The sequence below is a fragment of the Phalacrocorax carbo genome, chromosome 4 (assembly GCF_963921805.1).
Source record: "Phalacrocorax carbo chromosome 4, bPhaCar2.1, whole genome shotgun sequence".
Classification (NCBI taxonomy): domain Eukaryota; kingdom Metazoa; phylum Chordata; class Aves; order Suliformes; family Phalacrocoracidae; genus Phalacrocorax; species Phalacrocorax carbo.
In genome coordinates, this window is record NC_087516.1 from 77,345,231 (window position 1) to 77,363,809 (window position 18,579).

General features: G+C 38.9%; 1 protein-coding gene across 3 annotated transcripts in view; it reads left to right on the plus strand.

The window, feature by feature from the left end:
* Positions 1 to 18,579, plus strand: part of TRPC3 (transient receptor potential cation channel subfamily C member 3) — a 45,385-nt gene that overhangs the window by 25,430 nt on the left and 1,376 nt on the right. The window contains exons 4-12 of one of the 3 annotated variants that reach the window (XM_064450516.1): positions 3,467 to 3,631; positions 6,452 to 6,668; positions 8,426 to 8,659; positions 10,024 to 10,288; positions 12,328 to 12,523; positions 14,391 to 14,600; positions 15,172 to 15,255; positions 16,306 to 16,381; positions 18,512 to 18,547. In XM_064450516.1, coding sequence (XP_064306586.1) covers positions 3,467 to 3,631; positions 6,452 to 6,668; positions 8,426 to 8,659; positions 10,024 to 10,288; positions 12,328 to 12,523; positions 14,391 to 14,600; positions 15,172 to 15,255; positions 16,306 to 16,381; positions 18,512 to 18,522 — 1,458 coding nt within the window. In that variant the 3' untranslated portion in view covers positions 18,523 to 18,547. The remainder of the gene's footprint in view (positions 1 to 3,466; positions 3,632 to 6,451; positions 6,669 to 8,425; positions 8,660 to 10,023; positions 10,289 to 12,327; positions 12,524 to 14,390; positions 14,601 to 15,171; positions 15,256 to 16,305; positions 16,382 to 18,511; positions 18,548 to 18,579) is intronic. The other 2 variants (XM_064450515.1, XM_064450517.1) reach the window with 2 other exon arrangements.

Sequence of the window (18,579 nt, forward strand, 5' to 3'; positions counted from 1 at the left end):
TTAGGTGAGCTCCCTTAAAGCTCCTTTGCTGTTTCTTCCTATTCCCTCTGGTAATGGGAGGAATGGTGTGTTCTCTCAGGGTGTCCTCCCTGCGATGTGATCTCCTCAGGGAGGAACGAGGGTGTTCTCTCTCCTCTTCTCTGCAGTTTTAAGCCTGCTTTTTAAAAATGTCTTTGTAATTTGAAGTAATTATTTACTTTCCTGTCTTTGGCCACGGTTAATCTGCTGTGGGATTTCTCCCTTGATGTCCTGAATTGAGAATGAAATTTATCTGAGCAGAAGAGGCTAGGGGCATATGTCAGAATGCACAAGCACACAGGAAAGAGTCTCTCTTTTTTCAAGTGGGCCAGGCTGGCGGTGTTTATGGTGCCTAAGGTTCAAAGGTGACAACAGTTCAAGTTGGCATTCATTTCTTAAAAGAATTTTAAAATCATCTTCTTTATTTCTGTTGACCATTCCACTACAGGTTGAAACTGCATTAATATGTGATTTAACTGGTTAATGAATCACACACCAAAATACTTCAGGACTTCCATTTTAGAGCAAAGTAGATTAAAATACGAAGACTGCTTCCCTTTTTCAAGTTTATGCAACAGCTTAATATTCCTCCTCTTGAGAGTTTTAAGGTTCTCTGTTTTCATTGCCAATTATTTAAATTGATTTTTTTAAAGAAGTCAGCCCTATCGCACTACTCTGTGCACTTTTTAATGAGATTTGGAATATATACATGGAGTTTTGCAGGCAAGAGCTGGCAAACAACAGCGTATATAGTACATTATGATCTCAACAGAGTACAAAGGGTAATGAAATGGATAGCCAAGTTTACAGTATTTTTTTTAAAGTATAAGCAACTCGGATCAAATCTCACTCAATCCAAAATGGATTATGAGTTATCAGAATTATTTTCAACTCCTTTTTGTGAAACTGCCTAGCGTTCTTTACTCCAATTTACTAGTTATTGTCAGCCAATGTGACAAGTATATTACCAGATTTCTTCCAATTGCTGTGATAACTAGGCTGTTTACCCTTGTGCTTAACTGATGTCCCACCCGCTCTTGTGATGTTGTGGTCTCACAGGACGTGGTATAATAGTAATAGGGATAATGACGAGTATGGTAACACTTTAGAAATGGGCTTAACAAGAAATGTAAAACCAATGGGCAAAGAACATGGGGAGCTACAGAATTCCTCTTCCCTCATATCCCTTATGTTTCTTCAGTACCAGCAACCAACATGGACTAAGCACTCCTGGTTACATGACATGATCCTGGTAGAGTGGCTGCAGAGTCTCCTCTGTCCACATTGCTTCATCCTAAAGAAATACAAAAGTGCTTTAAAAACAGAGCAATACGTGCTCCCCCCTTCAACAAACTCAATCAAAAGTGATTTTAGTAAAATAAAACTTAAAGCATATCTAAACAAGTGCGGTTGTTGACAGCAGCTTGTTTTATTGTTCCATAATTAATTAGGGAATGATTCCCTTTCCCTGTGACCATACGGAAATCTTACTGAAGCTAGGAAAATAACGTTTGTATGCATTTACTGCATAGGAGGAAGATGGAAGTTGACTGTTGGTTTTGGCTCTTTTTTTTGTAGTGGTTACTATGTCCTTAATATGTGCCAGGTTAGTATCTTAACATTTAACTCTCTGCTCCGTTTCAAATTTGGGACACTTAGGGAAGAATTTGTGGCAGCTAGGGACAAATAAAACTTACAGAAAAGGCTCAGGAGAGCAAGTTTGTGTTGTAATAAGTGTCTGAGGAGAAGTTGAGCCTTAATCCTAAGCCTTTTTTTCCACTCGTCTGAATGTCTCTTTGTGACTAGATCCCAATAAATTCACTTGATGCCCTATTTCTTTGTCCTGATGTTTGTCTGGCTTCCCCATTTTAAAGCAGTTGGCTACAGAAGTCCTTGATGATGTCTTGGCTCTGCTTGGTTAAGGTCAGTTGACATTTTACTATCGACTTCAGCGGGCATCAGTTCGGTCAAAAGAGAGTCGTCTTTCACGTCTCCGTGTCTGGGTACAAGAAAAATATGTACCAAAATTTGGATGTAGGGTTGAACATTCCAGAAATGGCCTGGACGTTCAATGAATTGAAATTCAGTGGTATCTCTGTATGCTGAGACTACTGACAATCAGGACATTCTTTAAATGCCTGAATGTGTCAACTTTTAATCATTTTATCAGAGACTATATTTATCCAGGTATCTGTACACATCTACTCTTGTGGTTTCCACTATTATGTTTGATACCTTTTAGTCCTTCTGCTATAGAAAAAAAAAAAAGAGCAAATACTTGATTGATAAATAATAATATAAATAATCAGCAAAGATAAAAGGAACATCTCATAAAAGAATTCATTAAAAATAAGATTATCTTGCTCAGAAATCACTGAAATGCTTACGGTTTTATTAAAGTATGCACCTCAGATCTTATCTGAGCCTCCTGTGTGGTGTTAAGCTGTTAACAGCTCATTAAAACACAAAGAATAGAGTAAGGCTGTATAGCGATAACAATCTGTACATTCAGGGTCCTTTAAAATCTTAAAGTAGTTGAAAAAGTTATTTTTGAAAACTGGCGAATTTGAGGATTTCATATTTTTCAGCTGAGATAGCATCAAAGGCATGAACTTAGAGGAAAATACAAAACTGTAGAGCAAAATACAATCTGTTAGTCCTTTGAGCATCATCAAAACCATAAGATGATCTTTTCATCTGGGTCACAAAATAGAATTTCTTTGTATTACTGAATGCTAAATTTTATGTTCCACAAACATAAGAATGTATTTGTAGTAAGTGGCTTCTGATTATTTTTCAAATCCCAAGTACATCTAAGTAGAGGTGATAGCTAGCACCATTGATGGTAGTAAGAGAAGAAACCCCTTCAGTGTTCATCTCTGTGTGTTCTGGTGAGGTACTATACTTTTGCTTCATTTATTTCCTTCCTCAGTAAGTTTTAGACTGAAAACATAGATAGTTAAGGAGGTATTTGGAGCCTTTGTCAAATAACCAAATCAAATGGCGATGATGTTTGAGGAGGTCTGTGAAGAGCATGTGCAGGAGGGGAAGAGGCTAACGGTGGATTCTGGTCAGACCAGAATTTACAGTTTACACAGAAATTCTGCAGGTGCCTTGGGTCAGCTTGATTTGCTGAGAAACTGTTGGAAGTTAGGACTGAGGTTCTACTGACAGGATCCTGTCGGGTATGTGAAGCTGTTCTAATAATGCATAAAAAGCTTCTATTAGCGATGGCTGTCTACATGTGCAACCTTGTCCCCAAAGTGCTGCTTTAAATCAGCTCAGCAGTTTCTTCTTTATTTATTAACCTTTATTTTAAAGGAAAGGAGAAAGAACATGGTTCTTATGGTCAAAACACCAGATACTTAAAGTGATCATGAATGTAGCAGTTAAAAAACTCTTCTTATACATTATAATATGTCTTGGTTTTCTTTCTTTTTCTTTACAGTTTGTGGCCCATCCAAACTGTCAGCAACAGCTACTGACTATCTGGTATGAAAATCTCTCAGGATTACGGGAGCAGACCATAGCTATCAAGTGTCTGGTTGTGCTGGTTGTGGCACTGGGCCTTCCGTTTCTAGCCATTGGTTATTGGATTGCACCATGTAGCAGGGTACTGAATTTTATAAATTACGTATCTTGTACTATTCTGGGAGCTGTTTTTCAGTTTCTGGCATTCAGAATTCAATATTGTACCTCTAATTCAGCTGCTTCCAAATTTTAACTAATTAATTATATTTTTAGTCATCTCTAGTCTTGAGCCAAAAGATGCTATTTTATTTGCACTGTGAAGAGGGGAGCACAGTGATGAAGCGTGAAAATGAGTTGTGTGAAGTTTAAAGAAAGAAAAAAACCTTCTCTGAGGGCTTTTTTTTATTTTTAAAATTTCTGTAGATCACGCTCACCTCACAATCTTGGCTATGTAATTTTATTTGCATTAATAAACATGGATTTTTTGAAAGTCATCACTCAGACTCTGTATTAGGTCTTCTCTGGCATCTTAAGATCTGATGCTGTTCACACATAAACCATTAGGAGAACATCTGTTGACTTCACTGATGCAGAACTTAATCTTAAGTAAAATATTTGTTAATTCCTGCCCTAGGAGGTCTGTTTACCAGGTGAACCACAGGGCCAAAATTAAATTAAACACAGTATTCCAACCATGTGGTAGGGTATATTTGTAAAGAAGCGTTACTGTTAACTCTTACCTCTTTAAAATTATATGAAAACATATGGGTGCTTCCTGCTTTCCTGATGATCTCACAAGGAAAATAACAGCAGTTTCTTTGAAATCTTTATAGCCTGTAACATGTGGATCATCTGCAAATGAAGTATATTGATAGATCTTTGATAAATCAGAAGAAAGATTTCTGTTACGTTAACTTTTTAAAAAATGTCAAGTAAATTTACTTCTGTGCTGGATGATGTGGTTTTTCCATTTTATTTCCTTAACAAGTGTACAGCAAAGAAATGTGAGTTTCATTCATTTATATTTTGCCCTGGTAGTTCACCTCGAAAAGGGTAAGATTTTGCTCACCTCCTGCATATTTCAAGGGAGCCTGAAGTCTTCTCTGCGTTAAATATTTATTTACTTTAAAGATTAATCTTTGTGAAAATAGTATAATTGTTACTTTACTTATTCTCTGAAATGGCACTTTCCATGAATATCTGTAGTAAAGATATTCCTCACTCACAGCTCCTTGTCATAGAAACATATTAATATATTTTTAGCTGGTGTCTAATATGGAAAAGTGACATTTGTCCTTGAGCTTTAATTCCCAGTACCAGAAACACCTGACATTTTACCTAGTGCTCATGTCAAATAAAAGTACTGTACATTCAGGTCAGTTGTTTGATATTGTAATTTCAAAATGCTTTCTAAAGGTCAGGAGCAGGAAGGGAACCTGAGATTGTTTGCACAGGTAGTAAATGCTATTTGGTGTGTGCTGGTCTGCTGAGTTCATAGTAGCTGACCCCAGTTTCAGGAAGACCATTCCTTGAAATAAGAAAGCTACTTCCACTTCCCCATCTGCTGAACTTGTTTTTGTCGTCTTATATGATACTGCTGATATCGCAGCTCTTCGCAGGGGATTTTGGAATATTGCTTAATATTGGTGGTGTAGTGATGGTTTGTCACATTAGAACTGCATATTAACATCAGTAAAGGCCAGGCATTATGTGTGGAGCAGTGTATTGTTCTGTGGTACTAAAGGAGACAGGAGACCTTTGGCCTCAAGAGGTATGCAGCAGCTAAGACAAAGAAGCCAGCCTAGCATCTACCTTGTCACACCATGTGTGGAGATGGGACAAGCCTTGTCCCACTCAGGCTACAGAAAGAAGGCGTATTCCAAAGGTACTGCTCCTCCCAAAGGGAAGTAGGCTGGGAAGGACAAGGAAACCTACCTGTGCATTCTCCCAAGAGGTCTCCAAAGAGTGTCCATAGGGAATCTCAGTTGCCATCTGTGTGCTTGAGCCAACGCACACATTGCTGTCAGTGGTCCAGCCTCTCTGATACCTGCCTTTTTTTGAGTATGGGTTGGGGAGTTGCAGCAGCACTGGCCACGTGAACCCTTCACTGCCAAAATAAAGGATACTGGCGGTATTGCCCTCAGAGGAGTGGGCTTATTTATAGCTTGGCACTTTTGATACTAGCTTGCAGGATAAGGGTAGTACTGATGGCATCACAGACTCTTCTTTTTCATACAGTAACAGCAACAGGCCCACTGTTCTTCCCAGTGTGGTCTTCTGGTGCAGACAGACTGCCTCTGCTGTTGCTGTTTTGTCCTTCTACCAGGTGCAGATGCAAATGGAATCAGCTGAATTTATTTGAAAATAGTAATATTTCTGATCTTGTCCTTTTAGTCCATTGTGTTGGAACAGGTGTTATTTTTAGTAGACACAGGTTATTCATTTGGCACTTATAGCTCTGAACATATATCCTGTGCGTGGAATACAGTAGCCAGAGAGGAGAAGATGAGTCTGTAATTTTTTTTCTAGAGCTATAGTCATAGACAAGCTAATAGTGTGCATTTATTGATAGGGAAAGCATTTTGCTCCTTAGAGATTTCATTTATTTAATTTCCATGGGCTTGCTTCTGTCCCCCCATTGGTATCTGTGGATGTTAGATCAAACCCTTTCTGGTCACAGCCATTGTAACATTTTGTAATTCCTTGTAGTGTTTCCCCTCAAACATTGCCATCTAGAGTTTATGGAATAACATGAACACTCACTAACAGGAGGCTGATTTTGGGAGATTCTTGTCTGAAATGGTAAAGCATCACAGTTCAGTGCACTTGGAAGGGTATCCTTTAAAAATGAGGTTTCAGACTGCCCTGAGCTCTGAATGCCCATTTATGCTTCTGAAATGCCTGATGAAAGAGTTGGTTTCTTTGAGGAAACTGAGTGACTGCTTTCATTCTGCCTTTGCAGCTTGGAAGAATTCTTCGAAGCCCGTTTATGAAATTTGTGGCACATGCAGCATCCTTCATTATTTTCCTAGGCCTGCTGGTGTTCAATGCTTCAGACAGATTTGAAGGTATAACAACGCTACCGAATGTCACTGTTACTGATTACCCTAAGCAGATCTTTAGGGTGAAGACTACCCAGTTCACCTGGACAGAAATGCTGATCATGGTATGGGTACTTGGTAGGTATATTACCCCTTCAATCTTTATGTCAACTGCTTTTCTGCCAATATAAATTCTAAAACAAAGGAGAGAAGCCTGCATCCCAAACTATTGTTCCAGTTGCTGCATGGTTAGAATAAACGCTTAGGGCAGATAACAGTGCACTAGAACTGGTGAGACCATCAGAGCATCTCTGTGCTGCCCCTCTTGTGGCACAGGGTAAAATTTTGTTTGCTGATTTGCTGCACTGTTTGGTAATTCTGGCATTTGTAACAGGTTTGCTGAAGAGAACACTACAGAGATTATACTTTTTTTAATGGTGTTAGGAAGCTTATGGTACTGTACGTGCCAGAAGGTCAGGAGTCCCTACTGCTCGGTGTTAATGTGCTAGCACCTCAGTGCTTACGTGGCATTGGTGCTTTGGTAGCATTTGGGGAAGTCACAGTTTCTACCAGTGTCAAGGGGCTAATGAGTCAATTCTCATTACTTGGGGTTAGTTGGGGTTTTTTTTTGGGGGGTGGGGGTGGTTGTTTTTTTCTTTTGTCTGTGGTTTTTTTTGGTTGGTTGTTTCCTGCCACCCCCTGTCCCCCCCCCAGCTGATCAGCTGTCAGCTGCCATACAGAGGTATGGCAGGAGGTGCTATCTTCTAGCATTTCATCAAAGTCAGGTGCTTTATGTAACAAAAAGTCAGTCAGCCACCTGATAATGTAGTGTTCTCAGCTTTTACAGGCTGTGGAAGAGAAAGGAGGTGTTACTGTGGCTGCTGCATGAAGGTGCCTTGCTCAGCCTCTTGAATCCCCTGTATCTCCTGATTTAATCACTGCTTTCTCTTAAACTATGTTAGGGTAGGGAGATGCAGATACCTTGTATGCTGCCTTTTGTAGTCCAAGCATATACTTGCAGGGAGCAGCCTCTTTGTTTGACTGAAGGCAAGGACTTAGGTTTTGGTGGTCTTTAGGACTCAGTCACTGTGAGAAATTTCTTGGGCACTCAAGAGACAGCCAGCTTCAAGCCAATCCAGCTCATGCTTGGGATGGCAGCAGTACCCTCTCTGAATTGCCCCACCAGGGAAACAAGAAAAAGAGCTGTGGGGTTGTGGTTTTCTTCTTTGTTTGGGTTTGGGGTTCTTTTTGCCTTCAACTTTTTTGAAGTAAGAAAAAGTCTTGATTCCCAACAACTACATCTCACAGTGATCATGGGGCTGTGATCTGGATTAAATCCATGTAAATGAATTTCCAAGGAGAAGTTTGAGTAAGAAAACTGAATTACACATAGCCAAATTCCACTTTCTGTGCTGAAAAGCATCTTACTCTGTAAAGTGGAGAACCAGTAGTATAACTGTGCCCTTTATATTTGGTCATCCATGTAGTTGGGTAGTTGTGCTCCTCTGTAAAAATGAATCTGTCTGATTCAGAAGTGTTTTATGAATGTACATGGTAAGGAAATGAGAGGAGTTGTTTTTCAACATTTAACACTTTTTCTTCTTTAGAAGTACAGCATACTGTTACGTTGTTAGGCTGTAATACTTCCACTGCAAAGTTGTGGCTCTGTGCCACCCTATGTGGAGATGTCTGAGCTTTGTCCCCATGTATCAACTAATACCTTGATCAACCCTGTCGAAACCGAGAGAACCTTACTCAAGGGGTATGATGATGCTGTGACGCTGCAAATAAGTGAATTTTTCTCTGCTGGTACCACCTGGTTTCAAGAAATGGGAGAATGCAGAAATGCCAAGAGTTTGGCCAACACTGCCATGTTTTTTAATTTCTTGTTGCAGGTATGATGTGGTCAGAATGCAAAGAGCTGTGGCTGGAAGGACCCAGGGAATATATTTTGCAGTTATGGAATGTTTTGGATTTTGGGATGCTGTCCATTTTCATTGCCGCTTTCACAGCGAGGCTTCTGGCATTCCTGCAAGCCACAAAAGCACAACAATATGTGGACAACTACATTGAGGAGAATGATCTCTCTGAGGTCACACTTCCTCCAGAAATAGAGTATTTTACTTACGGTGAGTTTAACTTTTCTGCAATACAGATCTGAACACAGGAAAACTGATAGGATACACTAACATTCCGAAGCCTTAAGATTAGTATTTGCATATATTTGTGTTAATAGCATTGTCTAACCACTCCTGCCTCAATATTTTTGTTTCTATGCTATTTAAACAACAGCTGTTAAGATGCTAATTTGACAAATAAGTTTGTTAATATATTAAAACCAAACAACAGGCATAAGGACAAAATCAGTTCCAATGTAGCTGTCCATAATTTTGTTGTAACTCTTTATATTCTAGAGCTAAATTTGACTCTCTTGATTTTAAACATTTGCAAGCTATATTTTATTCTTGACTTAGTGCACCACAGATAAAATTTTGATGTGCATTTTTTTTTGTTTGGGGCAGTAGTTCGATATAGTTCATGAATATTCATAAATATCTGTCAGCATTTCCTGCTGAAAGGAGGATGCTAGCCTAGAAAAGATCAGCTCAAATAGAATGAAAGTACTAAGCAGTTACTGCAGTGAAGAAATTGTAATTAAAGGTGTGATGAATCTCTATTTGCAACATCAGCAAAGGCTGTATTTGCTGCTGGCTGTGTATATTAGCATATGCTTTATGAACTTCAATACATTATAATAGCAGACTTGGTTTTGTTATTTACATTAATTGCTACATAATCAATCTGAATTTGTACGTATGTAAATGCACATTTAGAAACACATAGTATTTTGATATGAAACACATTTTAATTCAGTGTAATTTTGCTAAGATGGTTCATTAATTCACGTAATAAGCAATTTATGAATTTGTATGTAACTCAACTGTTACTGTGCATACCGTGTGTAAAAATCACGATGCTATTTCCATTGAGGTAAATGGCAAAAATCCTCATTATTTCAAAGGGAACTAGGTTTTATCCTGAACTTGGAACAATGGCAAAAGCTCGGTGTGATTAATGAATGAAATTGTTCATCAACCAACACTGTTAACTTCCCATCAATAAAGCACCAAAATGTGAATAAATTTTTGGCTTTAGCATAGTGCTTCTTAAGATAGCTAATAATAGAGTTGTGTTAAGAAAAGCAATAAGGAATTGTTTGTTGTTACATACTTCAGGTTAAAATGCAAACTGTAGAAGAAAATGTCATGTTTCTTCAAGTACAGTTTTTCTTCAGGCAAAAGGTAATGTAACTTATATTCATCATTTGTGACTTAAAGGAAATAGGAATAGAGTAGCAATTACTAGACTCTTGCAGTATTTGTCTCAACTAAATTCAGACATGTTAGCGGAAAAATTCTATCAATATTTATTTTTTGACATTGTGATAAATGAGTAACTCCTTATATTTACCCCTGTATTTCATATCTTCCAGCTAGAGATAAATGGCTCCCATCTGATCCTCAGATAATATCTGAAGGCCTTTATGCAATTGCTGTTGTTCTTAGCTTTTCTCGGATTGCATATATCCTGCCTGCAAATGAGAGTTTTGGGCCCTTGCAGATTTCACTTGGAAGGACTGTTAAGGACATCTTCAAGTTTATGGTCCTTTTTATTATGGTATTTCTTGCATTTATGATTGGAATGTTCATACTATATTCCTACTACCTTGGAGCTAAACTAAACCCAGCCTTTACCACGTAAGTATGAAGTTCTGTTTAAGTAAAAAGCTGATATGAAACTTTCAGGTTTTTCACTAGGGTAACAGAGTCTGTGAGACATTGTATGCTCTCTCCTAGCATTCAAATAAAACTGAGTGCAGTTGAAGTCAGCAGGAAATGGGGTATCTGAGGTCCTTAGAAAGCAGAATGCAAAAGACCAATTCCTTTCTGCTTGTATAATGGAAGCTTTCATTGCAGTCTAAAATAATTTTACCTGTATATTATGTTAATCACACAGACTTGTGGACAACCCGTTGCAAGAAAATAGTACCGATGTCTTCTGAATTATATTTTCCCATAGGATCCACTAGGATTGTAATCTTTAACTGGGCTCTGTAAGACCTAATTGATAAACAGAGATTTAGCCCAGATGTCAATAATAGGCTTCCAAATAATTTTAATTTCTCAAGAAACAGAGATGGTTGTTCTGTAGACGCTGTGTTTCTCTCCTAGACCAGTGCTGAAACAAATCTATGAACTGCAGTGGACTCTTTTGGGTCCAGGTTTAAAATCTATAGAGAGCTACTTATTACCATTAGTCACATGAGTACAGAAGAACGGTATTTCTAAGTCTGCCTTCATATAATGAGATTGCTTGCTACGATCTCTAAAGTTTTTTTGTTTGCTTGGTTTTTTTACTTCCTGAAACAAGATGATGCTGGAAGTGATAAATATTTAGGATATTCCAAACCAGAAGCAATTCCACAGGATGATGAAATTCAGAATTTTTCCTTTTCTTCCATCATTCTACCGGAGATGTGACTTCTGTAAAAACTGCCATATTTTCATGTAGTTAATTCCATCCCATCGCCTAATTTGAGCCTGATTTCTGCACTTATTCTTACTCATTGTCTTTACTTTGGGTAAATAATGAAATATAATGATACTTTTGTGACAGTGTTTGATATGCATACTATTTGAATGCTTATTAATATTAATTTCTTAAACAGCAGTGTTATTTTACTAGACTATATATCCATACATATATTATTTGCATTTTAAAATCATTTATCAGTGTTAAAACAGGTAATTCAGGATATATATAACGACATATTTTAGTTATTAAAATACAGCTGTCTCTTGGTTCACTTCCTGGCAACACAGAGGAAGAAGTAATTTCCAGTAAATTCTGTAGGGTACAATGGAAGGCACATCAAAATCTTCACTGAACACCAAAATCTCTTAGCTTGCATCCATTTGCGCTCCTCTCAGTGCGGCAGGATAGAGCTTTGCAGTGAGCTGTGTCCTGACTGCAGGACAAGTCAACCCGTAGCAGTGTTTCCTGGGTGGAAAGAGGAATGGCAGCATGAGGAGAGGAGCTTGAAGATGTTCCACTCTGAAAGGCCCTGAAGGCTTGAAGAGCTGCCCGAGAGCCTTTGGCAGCTCGGTTCCTCAGGAATCTCCCTGACTGTGGGATGGAGACGAGCACAGAGGCAGCGGATCCTGGACCCAGAGCCTTAAGGGTGTGGAGGCGCCTGCCTCCTGTTGAAGTGCCTGGCTCTTGCTGATCTCAACAAGTCTTGAACAAATCCTGTGGAATCTGTCTGGTTTGTCAGTTTTGTTGCTGAACCTGCTGCTACCCAGTTCTGAGTGCCCCCTTCCTAATGGAAGGTTTAATCAGAAGCTCTTGAAAGGAGCACAGCGGTTCCCTTCCCATCAGCCCCATTTATAGCTTTATTAGGACAGGGAAGGGCTGCCCCCTGCAGAGTTAGACTGGAAAATAATGAGATGAGAATATGCGACATCTCAAAATATAATTTAATACCTTTCTAATTCCTGGACTGTTGTTCTGCACGTGTTACTACAACTCTGTTATCTGTGATGGATTGGTGGAGCACAATGGAGAAATGGAACAGACTGTGAAAAATACTTTTTTGCATGTCTGTTGTTTTAATCAGTGCTCTACAAACCTGGTTCACAGACAAATCACTTGACATTGTTTATCACGTACTGTAAAGACAACTTACATATTTATTTGTGTAGTTAGTAATAATGTCTTCCTCTTTCTTTTTCTACAGAGTGGAAGAAAGTTTCAAGACCTTATTTTGGTCAATATTTGGCTTGTCTGAAGTAACCTCTGTTGTCCTCAAATACGATCATAAGTTCATAGAGAACATTGGTTATGTTCTTTATGGCATATACAATGTAACAATGGTGGTAGTTCTGCTCAACATGCTGATTGCTATGATCAACAGTTCATATCAAGAAATTGAGGTGGGCAAAATCAAGGTGTTCTCAAGTTGTTCTGTTATTTTGAAAAAGGGCAGAATTAGTAGGAATTATTCCAATGAGTGCATCTTGATGTGCAAAAGTACACCAAAGAGAGAACCTCAGTAAAGGAGATCACCAAAAATACCATGTTCCTAGGACTGACTTTATCTAAACGCCCAGTCAAGCTGCAGAACCTTACAGGATCTGACAAGTAATTCATGTTGTACCACGTATACACTTCTAGGGAGATGTCATCCATGCAGAAATCTTAAAACCTAAAATAACATTCAAATGAAGACTGCTGTGAAGTAGAAAACCGAGCTACTGGGTGTCACATTTTAGACATGGCTGGTTCATTCCCAGTTTCCTTGGGATGCTTATTATTGCATGTAGAGCACTTCAATCTTTGATGGATCATTAGGGTATGGATTAAATGTATTTTGATGTGTTATTTAATGGAAATCTGGTTTTTTAGATCCAATCCTCAAACTTTTTAGCTAAATGTGCAGGATTTAGACACTTATGCTCAGCAGCAATACGTGGCTATACTTTATTAAATTTACATGCCTCTGTACGTGGAGCATGATACAGGTGCTTATTTTCAGGATTGTTGTGACCAAGTCACACTCCACAATGCTTACATGCTATGTCTGTATGTAATATGTGCTTTCTTTCCACATTAGGTACAATGTTAAAACTTGATTCTAGGTTTACTGAGCTTTGCCTTAGGTCCTGAAAACATAGTGGCAATGTTTCTCCTAATCTGCCAAACGACTCAGTTGAAGGAATATTTGAATTTCACATAAAGTTATTGAAAGAGATATATTTTATTTGAATTTTGTTATGATGACAGAGTACCTTCATCTTAAAAGAGAATTATTTAGCATCCAACTCCAATAAAGAAGTTAAGAAAATTCAAAGTAGAGAAGATTTAAATATTTAAATTTAAATATTTAACCATGTTTAAAAACATGGGTTTGAAAAATAAATCTGATGTTGCTGAAATGCAAATAAAATTGTATTTATAGTGCTAGTTTACCAGACCACGAGTTCTGATACTGTTCAAAGAGTACCACACTCACATAGACGCAGGCACACACCCACGCTAGCAGGAAAAAGGAGATTACCCAGGATATAATGTGCAAATGGATATGTCATTTCCAGTATCTTCAGTGACTTCTGGGAAATGTCACAGAATGCAGCAGGAATAGTTATAATAAACTTTTCACTTTTGGAGTAAACCAAGTCCAGCCTTGGAATACTTCAGTAAGCATGTATTAGGACAAAATCAGTTTGTCAGTTTTTAAGATGATTTCTTCATGACAACAAAGTTTGTATTTTTTGTACTCCATTATAGATGAGAGTTACCTTTCAAGGTTATGTAAAAAGCTGTGAGTACTACCATCGTAAGCCATGTCTGCCCTGAAGCTAATACTTGGTCACTTGCACGAGTACCAGATTTGTGGGACCACTTCAATGAGAAAAACAAGACTTCAAAAAACAAAAAAAGTTTTGCTTTAAATAGCAAGGAGTTTAAATGTTGGCTTTCACTCAGTGCAAAACCATCGCTTGTTTAAATGGTTCATGTGCTTTAACTAAGTATTGTCAATGAGATGTGGCCATTAAGAGACAACTGAAATTTAGTTAAAAAATATTTAACTAAAAAAAAAAAGTTTCTTAGGTACTTAACTAAAAAAAAAAAAATATAAATTCAGGTGCATTTTTGCACAACAACCGGGAGCCTTGCTAGCAAGCAAATAACATTTGATGTAAAAACAGAGAGGGTAGGTATTTGAAGTAAATGTCATTTGGAAGAAGTCTTGCATTTCATAAAAACAAAGCACATACTTTATTTTATATCTTAACACAGGATGACAGCGATGTAGAGTGGAAGTTTGCGCGTTCTAAACTTTGGCTGTCATATTTTGATGATGGAAAAACGTTACCTCCACCATTCAGTCTTGTACCAAGCCCCAAATCTTTTTTCTATTTCATCATGAGGATCATTAACTTTTCGAAGTGCAGGAGGAGGCGGCTACAGAAGGACATTGAAATGGGAATGGGCAATTCCAAATCTAGGGTAGGTACTGAAATCTTTTCATGGCAGTTAGAGCCCTGATTTGGTATTAACAAACCTTCCACATCTTGTCCATGGTGACTTTTTTCCCCTTCTGTTTCTAGCCCACTGCTATGAAAATCTTGAATTATTGGGGATCTGATGGCTTTGTGATCCTCAAATAATTGAACAATGATCGTTTTTTCTAAATGGATTGCTATTCCTGAAAGTGGTGCTTTGGAAAAACATTTTGAATGAAGCAGAAATGGTTTTGAGCATGTATTTATAGTTAAAAGTATGCTTAAGAGAGCAGATCCACAACAGCTCTTTGTTAAAGCCAATTCAGAGAGTCTCTCCTTGCTCTGGCCACTCATCCCTGCCTCCAAGTCATAACTCATTATTTCCACAGCTGTGTGAGCACATTTGCTTTGAAGCTGTGCTGTGAACAGGATGGCTGAAATTACCAGTGTTTTAAAAAACACCAAAACAGTGACTAGGGAGACATCCCTAAGGTGTCTCCAAGAAAAAAAAAATTGAGCTGAATTATGCCTGTGAATTCCATGAAACATTTCAGTTTTGTCTTATTTCTTTCTAGTTAAACCTTTTCACTCAGTCAAACTCCAGAGTTTTTGAATCGCACAGTTTTAACAGCATTCTCAATCAGCCGACGCGCTATCAGGTAAGTACATACAGTAGCCGCTGTTTTGAGTAATAGAACTGTGTGGAGGTACTAGCAGAATTTTGTGTTTTAAGTAGGTTTTGCTTTCACCAGATAAAGAAAACCTTCTGTGTAGAAATCAACCTCCAGGATGCTACTGGGAAAAAAGACAGTGGTTATTCAAGCCCCATTGTTTGAAGCTTTAAAGCTTAAAATTATTCGAAGATTTAAAAACTAGCCCGTACAAAACTCAAATTTTCCTTTGATGTCCCAGCTTGGAAAGTGTGAGAAGCAAACATCTGAACCTGATTTCTGGGGAAGGGATGTGAAAGCATTGAGCTGACTAGGTTGGCATTACTTTCCCTCCCTTTCTTCTCGTGATCTGAGATGTGACATTCAACATTCCTACAGATGGGAATGCTCCTTTTTGCTAAGAGGAGTTTGTCAGATATTACCTTCCTGTCTTCTTCCCAGCTCAGAAATAAAAGAATAAGTAGGAGCTCTTGTTTCCCTAGTGAAAATGTGCAAATTCTGTTAGATGACCTGCATTAGCTTAGGTTTGCTAACACAGTACAAGAACATTAGTACATACAGGGAACCCTGGCAGTTACGGTATAAAAATACAGATACACTCTAAATGAATCCTTTACAGCTGACATTGCACTGCCGTACTGTAAAATCTCAACTTTTCTTTCTTTCTTTGTAAAAGGTAAATATTTATCTCTTCCTATTACACATCCTTTCACATGTTAACTGAATTTAACAGAGAGTGGACCTGTTATGAAGCCACTTAAAGCCTAAATTAGGTGTTTAGTCAGATTTTCTGGTTGTCCTGTTCCCTACAACAGGTTGTGGTACTCTGTAAATAAAAGGTAATTGGGTGAGAAAGGTGCTTTATCGTAATGATGAATCTCATCATGGCACCAAAAAAGCCCATATGAGGCAACTGCTTCATCTGGGGCTGTTCATTCTTTCGCTTATTCAGATGTGAGGGAGACAGTTAAGAAAGAAAATTGAATAGTGTTTAATTATATATGCTCACCTGGTTATATAACTGTTTTAATCTGGCAGCAAATAATGAAAAGACTGATAAAACGTTATGTTCTGAAAGCACAAGTGGACAAAGAAAATGATGAAGTAAATGAAGGTAAGAAAGAGACTGCATTTGCAATATTCAGAGACAGTTTTTGTCATGCTGTGTTAGGAACTGATGTTACGGTGGTGCATGGAGGTCTCGGGTAAAAGGAGGGTTTATTTCTACTTAAAATGCGCTGAACTCAGGTAGGTAGTAGTGGAAATAGGCCTGTGACAACAAAAGTGGACAAGTAGGACCAAAGAAATAGATCTGAGAAATATTATGGGCTCCATTTTACAAATGGAAAACAAGAGCACAGATGTGACACACAGTTAGAGAGGAAATTTGTGAGGAAGCCACTAACTGTATTCACACTTCCAGAGTCCTAGTTAGAGGTGCAGGACATCTTTCAGTTTCATTCAGCTGAATGCACAATCTCCCACTTTATACCACCAACTGCTTGTATTACCTTCCTTCATAAAGCTGTGTGGAATATTCATCTGTGAAGTTGCATGCCATTAACCAAAGCTGCCTAGAGTTAGCTGCATGGTGAGAAAAATGAGAACGGTAGCCACTATTTTAGCGTGCGACTGGAGATCTTTTAGGAAGTGGTGGATCTGAGCTTGGTTGTTGACAGTGCAGGACTTCCCTGGTAGCAGCGAGGGGTGCATGCTCTGGGTGCACACCCTGACTCCCCATTGGGATGAGGCTAAGACAAATGCTGTTCTCCTTCCTCCAAACTTCCAGGAAGTTCCAAAAAAGAAACTTGTGAGCTCTGGGCACGGCCCCAGACAAAATGATAGGGATGTGTATAACATGGGGCATATTTACTCTGCACTCTAGCTAAACAATTATCGGGCAGTAGAATGATGTCCCTCCCAGGCTGGCTCTGCTCTTGGAAAGGTAACACCCCAGCAATGGTGGTGTTCCCCACAGGCTGGAGGTTATAACCGTCATGGTTTGGCCAGTAAGAAATCTGCGCGACTGCCAGCAGAACATACCTGCTTAGCATGAGTAGTTCTGGTCTGGGCTAGTTTAGTTGGTTTTGACGCACTGGGAATGCTCACCCCAGCCATTCCTCTGGCAGCCTTGTGCTTTCCAGCTGGTGTGCAGCGATGAACAACTTGGGATGGGAACGGCTTTTACTGGCATGGAAGCATCAGGTGTGCATACGTGATGTGAGGGGCCTGAATGGGCCGCCCTCTAAGCTAAGGCAGCATAGCTTTTATGTTGCTTGTTAGTTACTCTCTGCTCACCTGTCACTCTCTGCAGTGAGAAGCAGGGATCAGAAAATAAAATATAAACTAAATCCCACCCTGTGCCTTCAAAAGGCAGCATAGTGCATTGACTGTTATCCTGACTCTTCCCCACCCTATGTGGCTGTACAGGGCTGAGCTCGTGAGTGACAAAAGCAGAGAAGCTCCTAAAAGCATCTTCCTCTCAGTGTGCCCCTTGTGCCCACCTCCTTAATCGCCATTGCTTTCCTCCTGTTCCTGCTCTGTGATGGGACAAATCATCTGCCTAGTGATTGACAAAGAGACTGTTCTCTCACCAACAGAGCCAGGGACCTACAGGTCTTTCCAGTTCCCTGGTGGCTGTTTGCCATTGGCATGTATGTGTTTAGATGCGCAAGAGGGTGCAGAAGAATCATGGTTCTTGCTTTATCACCAATTTTGTAGAGGAAAGTCTACTTTGAGCAGGTCAGCTAATCCCCGAACCTCAGTCTTCAGCTGCATAGCAAAGGTAGCGACTGCTCTTTCGTCATGCCCATCTCGCTGGTACCCAAAGTATGGATCCAGCCTTTGAAGATCCAATTTTTGAAGCCTGCTATATGCTAATGAGGAAACGTCTGCATTCTCACGCACTGCAGCTATATTACACATAAGTCTAGGGATTTTTTTTCTCCTGTTTTGCATCACCAGGGAATTTAGGTATTCTTTTGTAGTCTTTAATTTCATATGTGACAAATCATTTCCTGTGGTGGATACTGTGTGAGAATTCGCATACCGTACGCTTGCTGGAAGAATAGTGTTTGAATACTTTAAAAAGCTGCTGCTTTTGAACTGAATATCCTATGATGGAAAACATGCTGTTGCTTGTAATGAGCCTGGCCTTGACAATTGTTTTCTTTTAAATGCGTGTTTTGTACTTGCGTCAAACTGTAACATAATTTTAAATTGGTTGACTTTTTCTAATTCAAAGGATATTGGTAAGGAAGAGGAGAGAGACTCAGAAGCTGTGAGTTTTATTGCCAGCTCTGCCACACTTTT